Here is a 16,821-nt window from a genome sequence, read left to right as displayed (position 1 = left end):
CACCTGCTTAGTAGGGAAGATACGCCAGACAACCTGGGGCAGTAGATAGCTTGTACCAGGCTGTGGAATCGGATCTTATGTTCTACCAGTGTTTTTCTATAATGGTCGGGTCTTTGTGGGTTCCGCAACATACATAATGTAACTTTATGCTAGTTAGAGTCAGTCCCTGGTCAACCATCATAGGAGGCTGGTCAGACTGGACTCCACTGCAGTGTACTTAGTGAATAAACTAATTTGCTTGCATTTCTCTACTGCGTCATCGACTCTTCATTTCTTGGAAGGCTAGAAAAGGTCGTGAGTGACCTGGGTGACCCTAGTTGGGTCACTTCCTTCAACGTGAGGCAGGTGGGATGGTGGTTGGAAAGGGTACAGGAGGCCTGTGTTCCATGCAGGCAAAATGTGTCTCTTACTGAATTTCTTGGTGGAAACTCCAGCACACAGTAGTCTCAACCCTATGCTTTCCCAACAGTGACAAAAAGATCGAGCCAAGGCACACCCCCACCGATTGAAGATGTCTATAATCACACTGAAATTAGGACACCATACATGATTTGCCAGGTGACTCCTGCTCAGTTTGTCCACTTTGTCATTTAGAGACTCCACCATGCGGTTGGTCACCAGAAAATACCCCTGCTGATCCAACCAGCTCCAAAGGCGCTGGGTCTCCGACACAAAGTTCAAGACGACATTCCACTCTGCTTATTATAGTACCATATGGTGGTAGTGGGGAAACAGCCTTTGCAACGACTCATTTACAACGAAGGACATGAACCACGACTCCTTAACAACGACCTGAACCTGAATCATGAGTCTTTTAACCACTAAAGTATTTACAACTACCTCTGGCCACTAGATGGCACTCTTGGATTGTATATGACAGCCGATTACTATTGCTAAAATGGTGGACGGCCGTATTTGTTATGGTTTTGCACACATTGAGAGGGGGGCCATGCGGCCCCCCCTCCTGGAGCCCTTTATGGCCCTGGGGACCGCCACCACCCCCCAGGGCCGGCTCCTGCAATGTCCCAGGGTGCCCACCCCCGGAACATTGCTGTTAGCTATGGCAGAGCGGGAGCACGGCTCCCGCCCTGCCATAGCAAACCCTGCTTTGCTTCATTGAAGCGAGAGCAGGAAAACCTGCTCTCACTTCAATAAAGCAAAGCAGGATTGCTTTTCCACAAGGGGAGCTGCATGTCAGCAGCTCCCCTTGTGGAAAAGCAATGCCGGCTCCCGTAGGAGGCGGGTAGCCGGTGGGACAGTGTGGGCCTTGGGGCTCCCCCCACAGTCCCCAACAGTGAGGCCAGGCCCCAGGGGATGTGGTCCCCGGGCCCTTAAATGGCCTGGGAGGGGGGCCACGCAGCCCCGCTCCCCTCTAATTATAATAATTTAAAAAAAAATTAAAAACAGACAGGCCGGCCCCGGGGGATGGGGTCCCCGGAGCCACAATTGGCCTTAGGAGGGGGGGGCCACGCGGCCCTCTCCTAAAAGCAAAAAAGGCTGGCCAGGCCCCAGGGGATGGGGTCCCCGGGTCTAAAATTGGGCCGGGGGGGGGGGGGGGGGGGGGCCACGCAGCCCTCCTCCCCTTTCAATAAAAATAAATAAATTTAAAAAAACAGACAGGCCGGCCCCGGGGGAAGGGGTCCCCGGGGCCAGAATTGGCCTGAGAAGGGGGGCCAAGCAGCCCCCCTCCCAACAGAAAAAAATAAAATAAAGAGGGTGGCTAGGCTCCGGGGGATAGGGTCCCCAGGGCCAAAATTGGATTCTGGAGGAGGGCCACGCAGCCCCCCACCCGTTTTTTGTTTTTTTTTTTTATAAAAAAAAGGGGTCAGCCCCTCGGGGATGGGGTTCCCAGGGCCCCAAAAATAGTAAAATTAGGGGGGCCACACAGCCCCCCTTCTAAAAAAAACAAAATAAAAAAAAAAAGGCCGCCATTGCGCCGGAGGCCCTGCCCCCACCCTGCACCACTCTGCAAACGCGGTCCGTGGCGTGTTTTAAGTTAGGGAATTAATTCCCCTTGAATACGGAGGGTCCCTGGGGGCCAACTAGCCCACAAGATACCTCCAGTAAGCGCCAAGGACTGCGTTGCAGAGAGGTTGTCCAAGGCCGCACCCCTTTTTACACCTCTCTGCAATGCAGCTCTGTGGCACTTACTGGAGGTACCTGGTAGGCTAGTTGGACCCCAGGGACCCTCAGGATTCAAGGGGCCTTAATCCCCCAACTTAAAATGCGCCACGGGGCGCTTTTGCACAGTGGTGAAGGGAGGGGTCGGGGCCTGATGTGACATGTGTGCAAACACGCCCTGTGGCGTGTTTTAAGTTGGGGGTTAAGTCCCCTTGAATCCTGAGGGTCCCTGGGGGCCAACTAGCAATTGTTTTACAGGTACATTCAAAGCCATTACACATACATACATATATACATGTGGGGTCGTGGGAGACCTGAGCACAATAAATTAAGCCTGATACCTATATGCCATGTGTACGTGCCTCTTCTTCGTTCCCCATTGGAGAAGGACTGGGTTTTTTAAATATATATATATATATATATATTACCTACTGGCGATAGCCAGTAGGTAGTTATAGTTAGGACCACGTTTCCATAGGAAAACCTCAACATTCTATTTTGAATAACTTTGGCGCCGGTCGACGAATCCTCGCGAATTTCTCAAAATAGGTGGGGCGCTACGCTCCGCTCCTACCCTGAAAGTCTCGGGGGGATTCGTCAAGCGGGGGCTGAGATAAAAGGGGGGTCCCAAAACGCGTTTTCCCCATGCATTTTTCCATAGGACCTTTAGAACGAGCTACAGCCCGAATGGCTGAACAGAATTACTCAAAATTTGGCAGAGAGGTAGTCCCTAGGTCAAGGAAGTGCCTTTTGTAGGTTTGGTGTAAATCTGTTCAGTAGATTCTGAGAAAATAGCCTTTAAATCAATATATATATCTGAGCCAGCTTACGGTACGCTTACCGTACGCTTACGGTAAGCGTACGGTGGCGTGCGCGAGCGCGATTCTGATTGGCTCTTAGATCTTAGTAAACATTCGAATCGGCCGAAACCAGGAAGCGGCGGCCGCCATTTTGTCTCTCGCACTGAGAGAGATTTTTAAAATCGGAAGCCCAAAAACATGTAAAGGGGCTGTTTTGACAACTCCCTCCCACATAGTCATGTTGAGGGAGTCCCCAAACATCCCCCAAGTGCAAAAACGGTTTTATTTTTTTTCCGGCAATTTCGCGGGGTACGCTTACCGTACGCTTACGGTAAGCGTACGGTAAAAAAATAAAAATAAAAAAAACACTATCCACACTTACCCCACCCCCTGTGCTTTTGGTGGCCGAAGGCCACCAAATGTGCTGGGCTTATTACAATGGAAAAAAACACTATCCACACTTACCCCACCCCCTGTGCTTTTGGTGGCCGTAGGCCACCAAATGTACAGGGCTTATTATAAGGGAAAAAAACTTAGCATTTAAAAAACCGTACTAATTCACTGAAAAAACCATAGGTTTCACACACGTTATAGTTAGGAATTAGCATTTAAAAAACCTTGCAAATTCACTGAAAAAACCATAGGTTTCACACATGTTATAGTTAGTGGAAATTTTACTGATAAAAAACCAATGAAATTGCCCCGTTATAGTTAGCGCAGGCAACTATAACTCACGCGACCGCAATCCTCTGCTGATGACATATGTGTCTTTATGAAAAAAAAATATTTGTAATATATGTATAGCTAAAAATGTATGGAAGAAGACATGGGCAAATAAGTGTCTAAATACAGTATTAGCATCAGCAGAGGATTGTGGTCGCGTGAGTTATAGTTGCCTGCGCTAACTATAACGGGGCAATTTCATTGGTTTTTTATCAGTAAAATTTCCACTAACTATAACATGTGTGAAACCTATGGTTTTTTCAGTGAATATATATATATATATATATATATATATATATATATATATATATATATATATATATATATATATATATATATATATATATATATATATATATATATATATATATATATATATATATATATATATATATATATATATATATGGTTTTATACTTACCTGTAAAATAAACTCATTAATAGGGTAAGAGCAATCGTGGTAAAGGCATAGTAGTTGTAAAAAAATAGTTGTTGTTAAAACTTTAGTGGTTTAGACTAATTAGTGGTTAAGGAGTAGTTGTTTAGACTGTAGTTGTTCAAGTGGTAGTTGTTCCATCATTCAACTGTGGTAGTGTTGTCTGTCAGAAACTGAGTCAGTCTTCCTTAAATGATTGGTAGGAAAGTTGAGCCCTCTGTCATTCTTGGACACCAGAAATTAGTGGAAGTAACACCCCTGTGTTTTCGAGATTGGTACCCTCTTGATGGGTCCATTTGGCCAAAAGTGACTGTCAGAAACTGAACCAGCCTTTCTTCAATGTTCGATGGGAAAGCTTTCAAGGCTAGACAGAGCGGTTCAAAGCTTATGAGGAGCACGCACCCCGTTGGAGACCACAGACCCCTGATTCCCACCTCTCCCAGATAACCTATCTCCCCATCCCCCAACATCAGAGATGTCACTACTGTGAGCTCAAAGTGGAACAGAGAGATTGTCTTGCCACAAGTGCTGTTGGAGTCCTTTTGCAACCTCTGAAGGTCCATGTTCTCAAAGATACAGATGTGTCGCACTATGGTGCAGTGCTCACCTGAAACTGAAGGGTCAACTGCAATGTCTGCTTGTGCAATCACGCACACAAGAAACGGAGAATGCACAAGTCTAGGAGACCAAGTAGGCTCAGAACTATCCACACAGAGACCCAGGATTGATCCTGAAACATCAGGGTCATATCCTGAATGTCTGAGGACTCACTGCAGAGGCCAAAATGCTTAGAACCTCACTGTGTCCAAGAGAGCCCCTATAAAGGGAATCCTCTGTACTGTCGTCAGGTGGGGCTTTATTGCGCAGATGGAAAAGCCCAAGGATGACTGAAGAGCAACCATCGTTCAGATAAGATCTGCAACAGCAGGGAGCCTACCTTGAGCAATCAGTAATCAAGGTAGGAGAATATATGTAGCCATGACCAGCGAAAATAATTGTGACCATAATCATCACCTTCGTGAACACTCGAGGGGCTGAGATGAGGCTTAAGAGTAGAAAGGCAAATTGCAAGTGTTCAAATCCCACTGCGAACCATAGGTAACATTTGTGGTACTGCAGGATGGGTATTGATTATGCTACTTACCAGTATGCATCTGTTCTTGGCATGTAGGGCTGCTGACATTCATATCTGTGCATAGATCGCCGCCTAGTGTTGGGTCCGGATGATTGCACATTGTTGTCCTGGAAGAGTCTTCGAAGCATCCTGAGATGGGTGACTCCTCCCCTGGACCACAGTGCGCATGGGCATCCTCTCCATCCCCAGATTGTTTTTCGCCATTGTGGCAGTGATGGAGTAGATACGGGAAGTGATGACCATGCTATACAGTAATTCTGAGAGCTGCAGCTGCGACAGGCGCCGGGGAGGAGGGTGGGCGATATGAATGTCAGCAGCCCTACATGCCAAGAACAGATGCATACTGGTAAGTAGCATAATCAGTTCGAGGCATGTGGGCTGCTGAATTCATATCTGTGCATAGAATACACAGCAGTACCTCCTATTAGTGGCGGCCACCCGTGCCAGCTGCAGCAGTCTGAAAAAGAGTTTTGAGAACAGCCTGTCCTACAGCAGCCTGCTGTTTTGAGTGTACATCTACACAGTAGTGTTTGGTAAATGTATGTATAGTGGACCATGTGGCTGCTCTACATATTTCTTGTAAAGGAATGTTTCCCAGGAAAGCCATGGACGCCCCTAACTTCCGTGTTGAGTGGGCTCGTGGAGGAATCGTTAATGTGCGTTTAGCTTTTTGATAACAAATTTGGATACATTTAACGATCCATCTGGTTATACCTGCTTTGGAACTGGCGTTGCCTTTGTGTTGTGGAGAGAAGGCAACGAAGAGTTGTTTAGTCTTCCTAAAGTTTTTAGTTCTGTCAATATAGTACATGAGGGCCCTTTTGACATCTAGTGTGTGGAGCATCCTCTCAGCGACATTTTGTGGGTTTTGGAAGAAAACCGGCAGTTCAATGGTTTGGTTCATGTGGAACTGCGATATTACTTTAGGCATGAACTTGGGGTTGGTACGTAGTACGACCCGGTTTGCGTGAACTTGTATAAATGGCTCCTGAATGGTTAGTGCCTGGAGTACACTAACTCTTCTTAAGGAAGTGATGGCAACCAGGAAAGCCACTTTCCAGGTGAGGAATTGAATCTCACAAGAATGGAGAGGTTCAAAGGGTGGACCCATTAGTCTGGTGAGGACCAAGTTGAGGTTCCACACCGGTGCCGGGGGGTGCCTTGGGGGAATCACCCGTTTAAGTCCTTCCAAGAAGGCTTTGATAGCAGGCACTCTGAATAAAGAGAGGTGCTGCCTGTTTTGGAGGTAGGCTGCTATTGCTGTTAAATGGACACGTATTGAGGTGTATGCGAGATTGCATCAGTATAGGTGTAATAGATAGCAGATTATGTTCTGAATAGATGCGTCTAGCGGGTTAATGTGGTTGTTGTTGCAATAAATGACAAACCTCTTCCATTTGGCTGCATAGCAAGCTCTGGTAGTGGGTCTCCTAGCTTCCTTAATGATCTCCATACAGTCAGGTGGCAGGTTTAGGTAGCCAAACTCTAAGACTTCAGGAGCCAGATTGCCAGGTTCAGCTGTTGCGGATCTGGGTGTTGAATTTCTCCATGGTTCTGCGTCAAAAGCGCGGGTTTGATCCGCAGCCTTTGATGCGGCACCACGTAAAGTTCCAGAAAGGTGGTGTACCATGGTTGGCGTGCCCATGTTGGAGCAACCAGGATGAGTGTCAGAGAGTGCTGTCGCAGTTTGCGTGCCACTAGCGGTATCAACGGTGCTGGGGGAAAAGCGTACGCAAATCTGCCGGACCAGTTCATCCATATCGCATTGCCCTGCGACTGTGGATGTGGGAACCTGGCGGCAAAGCTTTGGCATTTTGCGTTTTCCCTTGTGGCGAATAGGTCTATCTCTGGATGACCCCACTGTTGGAAGTATGGTTGGAGCACTGATGGGTGTAACTCCCACTCGTGCATCTGGTGGCTGTGTCTGCTGAGCAGATCCGCCATCTGGTTGTCTTTGCCTGGGAGGTGTTCCGCCATGAGGCATATGTTCCTCTGAATGGCCCACTTCCACATACTCTGAGCCAGATGAGACAACTGTGGAGAGTGTGTTCCTCCCTGCTTCTGTATGTAGTACATGGCAGTCATGTTGTCCGTCCGGATCAACACGACCTTGTTGCACAGGTGTACTTTGAATGCTTTCATTGCCAGGAAGATTGCCATCAGTTCCAGAAGGTTGATGTGCATCTTCTTTTGTTGTGTAGTCCATAGTCCCTGCACTGTGTAATTGAGTACATGAGCTCCCCATCCCTGGAGAGATGCGTCCGCTGTCAGTATTATTTGTGGAACAGGCTCTTGGAACGGTCGGCCCTTGCAAAGGTTTTGTGGATTCCACCAATGCAGAGAGTTGTATGCCCGACCGCTCACCAACACTAGGTCTTTCAACTGTCCTTGAGCCTGATTCCACTGACGTGCTAAGCACTCCTGAAGCGGGCGCATATGTAGTCTCCCGTGTGGGACTATGAAGATGCAGGAGGTCATCATGCCTATCAACTGCATGAACACTCGCGCCGGCAGGGAGTGTTGAGGTTTGAATTTTGAGATCAGCAGTTGCATGCTGTTGATTCTCACTAAAGTTGGCTGAGCTGTGGCAGCCAGAGTGTTGATTGTAGCGCCTAAGTACTGTTGTACGTGCGCAGGTTGGAGACTTGACTTTGGGTAATTTAGTGAGAATCCCAGATCGTGAAGAAGGTGAATGGTGTGGGACATGTGGGCGGCACATTGTTGCGCTGATTTGGCCTGAACTAGCCAGTCATCCAAATAAGGGAAGACATGAAAATTTGGTCTTCGCAGATGTGCGGCCACTGTCGCCAGGCACTTGGTAAAGACCCTGGGTGCTGTTGTTACTCCGAAGGGGAGAACTTTGAACTGATAGTGATTCCCTTGAATGGTGAATCTGAGGTATTTCCTGTGTGAAGGGTGTATTGGTATGTGGAAGTATGCATCCTTCAGGTCTAGTGTAGCTAGGAAATCCCCCTGAGTGAGTAGTGGTAGAACCTGTTGGAGGGTGAGCATATGGAAATGCTCCGACAGTATATATAGGTTTAGGGGTCGCAGGTCTAGGATAGGTCTGAGCGAGCCGTCCTTTTTTGGGATCAAGAAGTACAGAGAGTACACTCCTGTGCCCTGCTGGGCGGTGGGCACTACTTCTATGGCCCCTTTTGCGAGCATAGCAAGCACTTCTTGCTGGAGTAAATGTAAGTGTTCGGCTGACATAGGACGGTGCTTTGGTGGTATGTTGGGTGGAGTGGAAGTTAGTTCCAGACAGTACCCATGTTGAATGATGTCCCTGACCCACCTGTCCGTGGTGATGTTCTTCCATGCGGGCAGGAACAGCTGGATTCGTCCCCCGACAGGTGTTAAGTGGTCGGGGGGTAGGGAGAGGGCGTCACTGTTTGTTTTTTGGGGAGGACCTGGTGTTGCCATATCCACGTCCCCTACCCTTGGCGCTGGATCCACGATATCCACCCCTGTTGTTTTTGTCGTAGGTGGTCTGTGTGCTACCTTTAGCATACTGTTGTTGTGACCCCTGGCCCTTTGACGTTCCCCTATTTCCAGTGCGACGAAAGGAGCCACTACGAAATTGTTGGCTTTGTAGCGCCCCCATAGATTTGGCAGTGTCTGTGTCTTTTTTTATTTTCTCTAGGGTAGTGTCAACGTCTGGGCCAAATAAAAATTCTGTGTTAACCGGTAAGTTGAGGATATTGTTTTGGATCTCGGGTTTGAAGCCTGAGATGCGTAACCAGGCATGGCGTCGTAACATGACACTTGTGTTTATTGCCCTGGCCGCTGTGTCAGCTGCGTCTAGGGCGCATTTGATGGACACATTAGTGAGGAGTTGTCCTTCTCTAATGAGGAGCTCTGCTGACTCTTTATACTCCTCTGGTAGGTGTTGGAGCAGTGACTCTAGGGTGTCATAATGTGACCTGTTATAACGTGCCAGGAGTGCTTGTGTATTTGCGATGCGCAGGATATTGGCTGCTTGCGCTGCCACACGTTTGCCCGATGTTTCAAGGACCTTTGACTCTTTGTCGGGGGAGGAGCATCACCAGTCGTCTGTGAGTGGGCTCTTTTGCGAGCGTTGGCAACCACCATAGAGTCTAATGGCAACTGACCAGTAATGTATTTAGGGTCACCAGGTGCAGGCTTATATTTCTTTTCAATCCTTGGGTTTAACACACGGGCTCTTGTGGTGTCCTTGAAAATGTCTTTGGCAGGCTTCAGAACCCCTTTAAGCATGGGCAGAGTCTTGACAGTTCTTTCCGAAGATGCGAAAGTGTCAAGCAGGAAGTCCTCCTCAATGGCGTCAGAATGTAGTTCTACCCCATGATGAGCAGCTGCCCGTTCGATAAGGGCATTAAATGCGGCCGTGTCCTCTGTAGGAGAAGTTTTAATATTGTAGAGTTGCGCATCCTGAGCATATGGCGTGACACTTGGGTCTGTGGGGTCATCCCATGCCTGATCAGGATCCTGTGTGTCATCGGGATCTGCGTCCCCGGGGTAGATGGTACCGTCCCCACCATATTCCTGCATTGTGTCCGATTCAGAAGGGGTAGGAGAAAAGGACTGCGGAGCTAGTGGGAGGGGATGGAAGTGTTCTTGCAACACTGGTTCCTGCTCCGCCGGTAGCTTGCGTTTGAGAGGAATTTTGTATGGCACCTCTTCCCTGACTGGCGTGATCTTGCGCTTGTGGAGCATGAGCCTGCCAGTGTTGGCGTCGATAAACTGTGGCCCTGAAGGGTCGTGTTCCGTTAGGCCAGAGGCGGTGGACTGTGTGTGGAGGACACGTGTCCGAATTTGAAAAAGTTTTGGTGCCGATGTCGGTGGCAGCCCAAATGTGATGCTGGTGGGCTCCGAGTGCACTGTACCGGGTGAGGTAGTGTGGGGACCCGAGGTAGAGTGGAGGGCTACCTGGTCCCGGATACGTTGAAGAGAGGCAGAGACCTGCTGCACAGCAAACTGAGATGGTGGTTTGGTGGGTATCTTGGTAGTAGGTGTGGAGGCCGACCCCGACTTTTTTGTCGGAAGGGGGTCACTGGCTTGAAGGGATGCATCGATAGTCGACGTAGTCGAGGACTTCTTCAGCATCGGTGCTTTAGGCGTCGACGTTGCCGAGGCGGCCATTTTGACTGCGGAGGCGACGGGCTTCGGTGTCGGCGCCGAAGGTGTCGGTGCCTTGTGGTGCACGAGGGCGCGCCTCTTCTGAGCGTCGACCGCGTCTGCTGCGGTGAGCTCGGCGCCGAAGTCTTTCTGTACGCGTTCGGAGCCGACGACTTTTTTCGGCGTCGGTGCCGGGCCAGCAGACTGTTTCGACGCCATTGATCCGACCACCACCAGTTTCGCTTTCGAAGGGACTGGAGCGATGGATGTTTTTGGGTTTAACAACCCGGTCGTCTTGGGTAATATTGGCTCTTGCATAGTGTTCAGCGCCGGGCCGGAAGGCGGGGCCGAGGAACCATGGATTAGGTCTTGGGTAAGGCCCGAAGGCGATCCCTCGACCGCAGCCTGACGACTAATTTCGGCCTCCGTTTCGACGGATTGGCCTAACTCCTCGGGAGAGCTGTCTTCTTCAGCCCCATAGGCTTCGTCGATGTCCCCTACCTCGTCGACGGCTTCTTCACGTCGAAAGAGCTCTTCGTCATCGTCGTCCGATCGGGAACCATGCTCCGAAGCAGGGCTAGATAGTATTTCTTCCACGCTCTCGGCGTCCTCGTCCTCGGTGCTGAATATGTTGGTGGGTGCGGGCGCCGCCTGCTGCGCCTCGAGTCTCGCTGCCCGTCGGTTCCGTAGAGTTTTCTTGGATCGGAACCGTGCGCAGGCCATGCATTTTGATTCGTCGTGATCCGGCGAGAGACATTTGTTACAGACCGGGTGGACGTCGATGTGAGGGTACTTGGCGTGGCACAACGGACACCTCTTGAACGGAGTTCTCGATTCCATCGTCGATGGAGCGTCGAAGTTTTGACCAAGTCGAATCGAAAGTTTGAAAAAGGGTGTGGAGCACTAGGACTAGTAGTCGACACCGAACGGTAACTGTACCGACGAAAACTATAGGCCTTTTGGCCTAAACTAAGTATTCCGAAGTTGAGCTAAGATAGTTGCATCCGAACCCAATGGCGGAAAAAAACAATCTGGGGATGGAGAGGATGCCCATGCGCACTGTGGTCCAGGGGAGGAGTCACCCATCTCAGGACGCTTCGAAGACTCTTCCAGGACAACAATGTGCAATCATCCGGACCCAACACTAGGCGGCGATCTATGCACAGATATGAATTCAGCAGCCCACATGCCTCGAACATGAAAATACACATCTTGCAAGTCCAGGGACACCATTCAATCATCTGTGTTCAGAGCAGAACAGACTTGAGCCACAATAAGCATTTTGAATTTGTCCTTCTGTGAGGAGGCGTTCAGCAGTCAAAGATCTAAAATCAACCTGAGCCCTCCATTATTGAACACCAGAAATTAGTGGAAGTAACACCCCTTATCCATTTTCGAGATTGGTACTCTTGACTGGTCCATTTGGCCAAAAGTGACGAGTTTGTGCAGAAGAATGATGCATGATCTGCCAAAACCTGACTGGAATCAGTGGAGACAGGGGGAGGGGGGATTAAATGAATGGCAGGACATAACCTGTCTGAACAATTTGCAGCACCCACTGAAATTCTGACAGAATTCCAGCTGGGTACGAAAATGAAATTCAGGCCCCTACTGGTTGTGTGTGGTCTTACTACGGGAAATAAAAATAACTTGGAAACCACTGTGACAGGTAAGGAGGAGGTGAAAGATTGAGGCTCTTGGTGGTGCCCGCAACGTTGGACAGAGCCTCATCCTCTGGAGCCGTGAAAAGTACAGGTACAGTTGCTGGACTGGGTGCAAGGACCGTCACTATCAGTTGACCAGACCCAGTCTGTTGCCTCTAAATGTTCTGTAGTGCTGGTGAAAATAGCAGGCTAGTGAAAGCATGCATAGGGAACGGGCCATAATACAGCAGTCTTTAAGGGATTCTAGAAACAAATCACCTTTTCTGCAATACAGCCTGGATTCTAGACACCTGGATGTTGCAGGAAAACCCAGGAGACCATCCAGCCATATGATCACAACTCTGGTGCCACAGCACACATTATCAGTCTCATCGAAGCCTGTTTGTAATGTATCTTTGCCAGTGTTTTGTCTGCCCTGAATCGTTTGGACAAAGAGTGATCTAAATTCATCAGGGACAAAGGCAACATCTCAATGGCTATGTCCCAGAGGGTGTGGGTCTAATGACCTAGTAGGCAGACCACACAGAAAGAGAAGGGAAAAACTAGCTAATGAAAAAACCTTGACACGCTTCGACTCCCTATCTGGCAGAGCAGAGATCAATGCATTTGGGTTGATCATGGACGCTGGTACCACTGAGCTTTCCAAGTTAGATGCTGAGTGAAAGACTGGGTTATTAGTGGCAGGGCGATATCATCTAGCCATTGGGTGAATGACTACGGGAGCTAAGCATCGCTTCATCCAAGCAGGTGTTAAGGTTTACTGAAAGGAAGCAATGACCTCAATGTGGTGGACCCTGACTGCAAGATTTCTGTCAGCAAATTAGATTTTGTTTCTACTGTAGGCAGCAGCAAGTCAATAATTTTTGCTGTCCTGCAGATATTCTCTGCAAAATGGGCACTTTTTTGTCAGCAGATCTGGTAAAGAAGCTAAGTCCAGGAGGAGAAGTGTCCAACCCAGTAACATTTTGTAGGTCCAGGTAAAATCCAGCACCTGTATAATGAGGGGCGGATCAAATTGTCTGCCTCATCGTGTGGTATATTTTCATTGTGTGGTATATTCTAAAGCTCTGCATCCCAATCGGAACCAAACAGGCCTTCCAGACACCTATTGCACAGACATCAAGAAAGAGGTTGGGAATCACTTTCTAAGGGGGGGGGGGGGGGGGGGGGGGAGCTGCGCTTTGTTGATCTTGTAGCATGACATAGGTCTGGCACAGGCAGACGGTGGCTCCGGGTCAGAGATTGGCATCAGGGACGGACCCAGCAGAGATGTTTCTGGAGTCTAGGTCGACACGGGTATAGCATTGTCCCCATGCTGGAGTGGAGCTATGGGCGAGCCCTGGCAAGGAACTGAAAAGAGGCCCAATGGGGTCAGTCAGTGCTGGGCAGGGGCCTAGTGACAGAAGTGCGACTGTCCCCCGTGGACACAATGGTGCTAGCTGTAAACGTTTCCTTTCTCAATTTCTTAAGAAGTCTGCTGGTTTGGAAGTATCACATCAATGTCACAAGGACTAAAAACTGCAGGGTCTGCCAAAGAAAAACCTGCCTCCATGATCACAGGTGAAGTTGAAGACACTGGTACCAACAGAACAGCAATGGCACTTGAGGGCATTTCAGAGGGTCTCAGTGTCACTTGCAAGTCACAAATATGTACGACAACATATTTAAAAACCCCAACTTAATACAAACTTCTCAAAGGAAAAGAAATACTTACCTCCTGTGCTTGTAAGATTCTCCAACACCACAACCGATTTTGAGGAGGAGTCTCAGTGGTTTTCTATTTCTTTTATAGTATTTCTTTTCCTCACAGTTTCTTTCTCAATAAGAGGTGGGAGCTCACCTTGTGGTTTTTAGGTCGAGCCTGAAGGTAGCGAACATGCGCTGCCGCTTGGCGACGATCTGTTGCATTAAAACAAAACCCTCTGAAAAAGGCTTTTTTTAGCCTGCCCATTATGCACCATTCGTTGGCATCATTATCACTTCTTTGCTGCCTTCTAATCCGGCAGTGCGTTAGCAAGCCGAGTTCATGCCCGCCTGCATATGTGTGCTAGACTAGGACTGCCTTTATATAAAGCACTGCATTTGGATAGGGCATAGACGGCTACGACAACAGAGCAGTTTATTATTTGCTTCTGTCTTTTTCCTGTCGAAAGGGGTTTGAAGTACCATTGAAGTTCATCCTAAACACCCTCTTTCAGGGCCCTTTTCCTGACCTTTATTGCCTTTCTATAAAACTGTCAACAAGATGCGGCCAAGTCTCTATCACTAGTTCTGAGAGACTTTTCGAAATCCCTGTGCGCTCAAACCAGCAAGGGTGGCAAGGAAAAGATGTGAATTTGTGGCTTTTAAGCAAAGCTCACTGAGAGAAAAGTAACGCCGAAGGCAGCAAGAATATCAGTATCACTAGACCCCTCCGGAAAGGCACTAGTCGAATACCATAGAACATAAGGCTGTTAAATTACTGTGGAGGGTCTCGGGGGTTAATTTTTGCCCACTACTGCAAGTAACAAAAGTAAAAGCTACTGAGATTGAGAGGAATGATTTTCTAAAATGTATAGGAAAGGAGGAACAACTAAATGAAAAGTCAAAAATCATCTAGAGCAAAATTAATTACAGAATTAGGGAAAATAAGAATAATGCTAACACTGCATTGGGTAATATTACCAAGAGATGGACATCAGAGGAATTAAATTGATAATATATTAGCAATAACATTGACAAAAGCAGTATCCATTTAAGACATGGTGGAGAGAAAGGAGGAAAATGGTAGTACTCAAATCAGAAAGGTTCCCATACATTTAATAAATGCAAGGCATGTGCTGATCAGGATATATCATATTTAAAAATAGGTGTAAAACCATATGTAATTTGTAAATGAATTACATGTGACAATGAATTAGTACTGGATGATCTTGAAGGTGCTTGTAAAAAATTATACACTGGAAGCATGAAATGTAAATATTGAAAAAAAATGTATTAGAACATACAAGTGTTCTACAACCAAAATATTTCTCATACCCCAATCCCAGACACATCTATGAAATACATCCAGTGGAGGCAAACACTTTGAATTTGTGGAAATAGATCACATAGCTTTAAGTAAGGCATGGAAATGATCTGAAAAAAATTAGATTATTAGACTCCAGATTGACACATTACAACCCACAGGACACAATTTAGATACAAAAATGAATGATCACCTGGACTAGAAGCCTCGTCTTTTCAAAGGAATACAGCAATAGATTGAAATGAATTACTGGGCATCACACAGACTTATGACAAATGTACAAACAATCAAAAGAGGGTGTATGGACAAAAATGATTCTTTACCAATCACATGGTTTGAGGTTCTTAATGTGGAGAGATGAAAAAAAGTATCATTTATATATAGACTCCACAAAAAAGAAAATAAGGATGATATATCCCAGCAGTCACCTGTGCTAACCCTAGAAAACATGAAGTGTGTACCAACAGAGGCGATGGTGTAAGTGGAAAAGAAAGAACTGAAATAATCATGATCAAGACCAGTGGTCCTCCGGTTTTAAAATATATTTTGCACTATGAGCTGATAACCTGAATACATTTTTATAGAGTGCTGCCAATTACGGAAATCTTAGTGGTGACCACATATAGCTGTATGCCCTGGTGCGTAAGAATGGGAACAAGGTGACATGTGGTGCTCGACAAAATTCCTGAATAAATAGCTAAATAAATATACTAGGTGTATGTAGCTTGTTTCTAGGTCACCACGACTCATACATGCTTTCATAAGAAATCAGTAAAAAAATAGTCAAATATGCAAACATTTTTACTGCCCTTTTGTGTTTTATTGTACCATATTTTAATGTTTTGTACTAGGTTGTGTATGCCTTGCTTCCTCATTCTTTTGTGCAATCATTATTATCAGTGTTAGTATCTTTTGAATGAAATTAACTTTCTTACCCTGAAAAATCTTCTTGGTGCATTGTGATAATGATTGCCTCAACCGAGTCAGCAACAGAATTTAGTAAAGGCTGCACCGCACTTCCCATTAGAAAATGGATAACCTGAAAAGAAATATACATATTTATGGAAGAAAAACAAAAGGCAGATTAATACTATAATTACAAATACTACAAATATGAAACCAGACCCAGCGTGCAGGTCGCGAAGATCTAGTAGGAGTAAAGCAGTTGACACAAGCTGGGCTGACAAAAATAAAATTTGCAAAAACAATGAGCTTACATTCTTTTCTCTATCCTATGCTCCCCACCATTTAACTATTTATACAAATACGTATAACTGCACCGAATCTCTTAATTATCCATGAAGAATTGCTCAGAAATCCAATTTCAGCCACATTAGTGGTACAGAGTATGGAACTGGTGTGCTCACCTGCACTGAAACTGCAGAGCTAAATCAGATCCTATAACAGTAATGTAAACCCTATCTGAACCATACCCCAACACTAACCATGGCCCTAAACCCAACCTTTTACTTAAATCCCGTAACACAGCCCGGGTTGTAGCTCAAACAGTAAACCTATGCGCCCTCAACCAAATGAAGGGAAATATCTCAGGCTGTGTTGGACCAACGGCCTCGATCTCTAAATGTAGGGTAATACTTCCTTGCCTGCAATTGTAAATGAGAAAAAAGGCATGGATTTTATAACAGGGCACCAGAACACACAGCACACAGATTTTGTCTTTCCTTGACACTTATAAGGAGCACAATATTCGAACATATTTAAACAAACATAAATAAGCTCACAGTGTTTACAGCTTTCAACGCTTATGGTGAATTCTCATTTATCTCAACATTATCACCACCGTCCCAACCTTAAGACCAGGGGCTTTATTACAAAGC

General features: G+C 46.9%; 1 protein-coding gene across 1 annotated transcript in view; it reads right to left on the bottom strand.

Moving 5' to 3' along the window:
- COG5 (component of oligomeric golgi complex 5) overlaps positions 1–16,821 on the bottom strand; it is a 1,436,183-nt gene that overhangs the window by 221,560 nt on the left and 1,197,802 nt on the right. Inside the window, exon 17 of the mRNA XM_085654126.1 lies at positions 15,919–16,022. Within this exon, the coding sequence (XP_085510252.1) occupies positions 15,919–16,022 (104 nt within the window). The remainder of the gene's footprint in view (positions 1–15,918; positions 16,023–16,821) is intronic.

Source organism: Triturus cristatus, chromosome 4_1 (genome assembly GCF_964204655.1).
Source record: "Triturus cristatus chromosome 4_1, aTriCri1.1, whole genome shotgun sequence".
Classification (NCBI taxonomy): Eukaryota; Metazoa; Chordata; class Amphibia; order Caudata; family Salamandridae; genus Triturus; species Triturus cristatus.
Note: the sequence above shows the minus strand (reverse complement) of the source record. Positions and strands in the feature narration are given on the sequence as shown.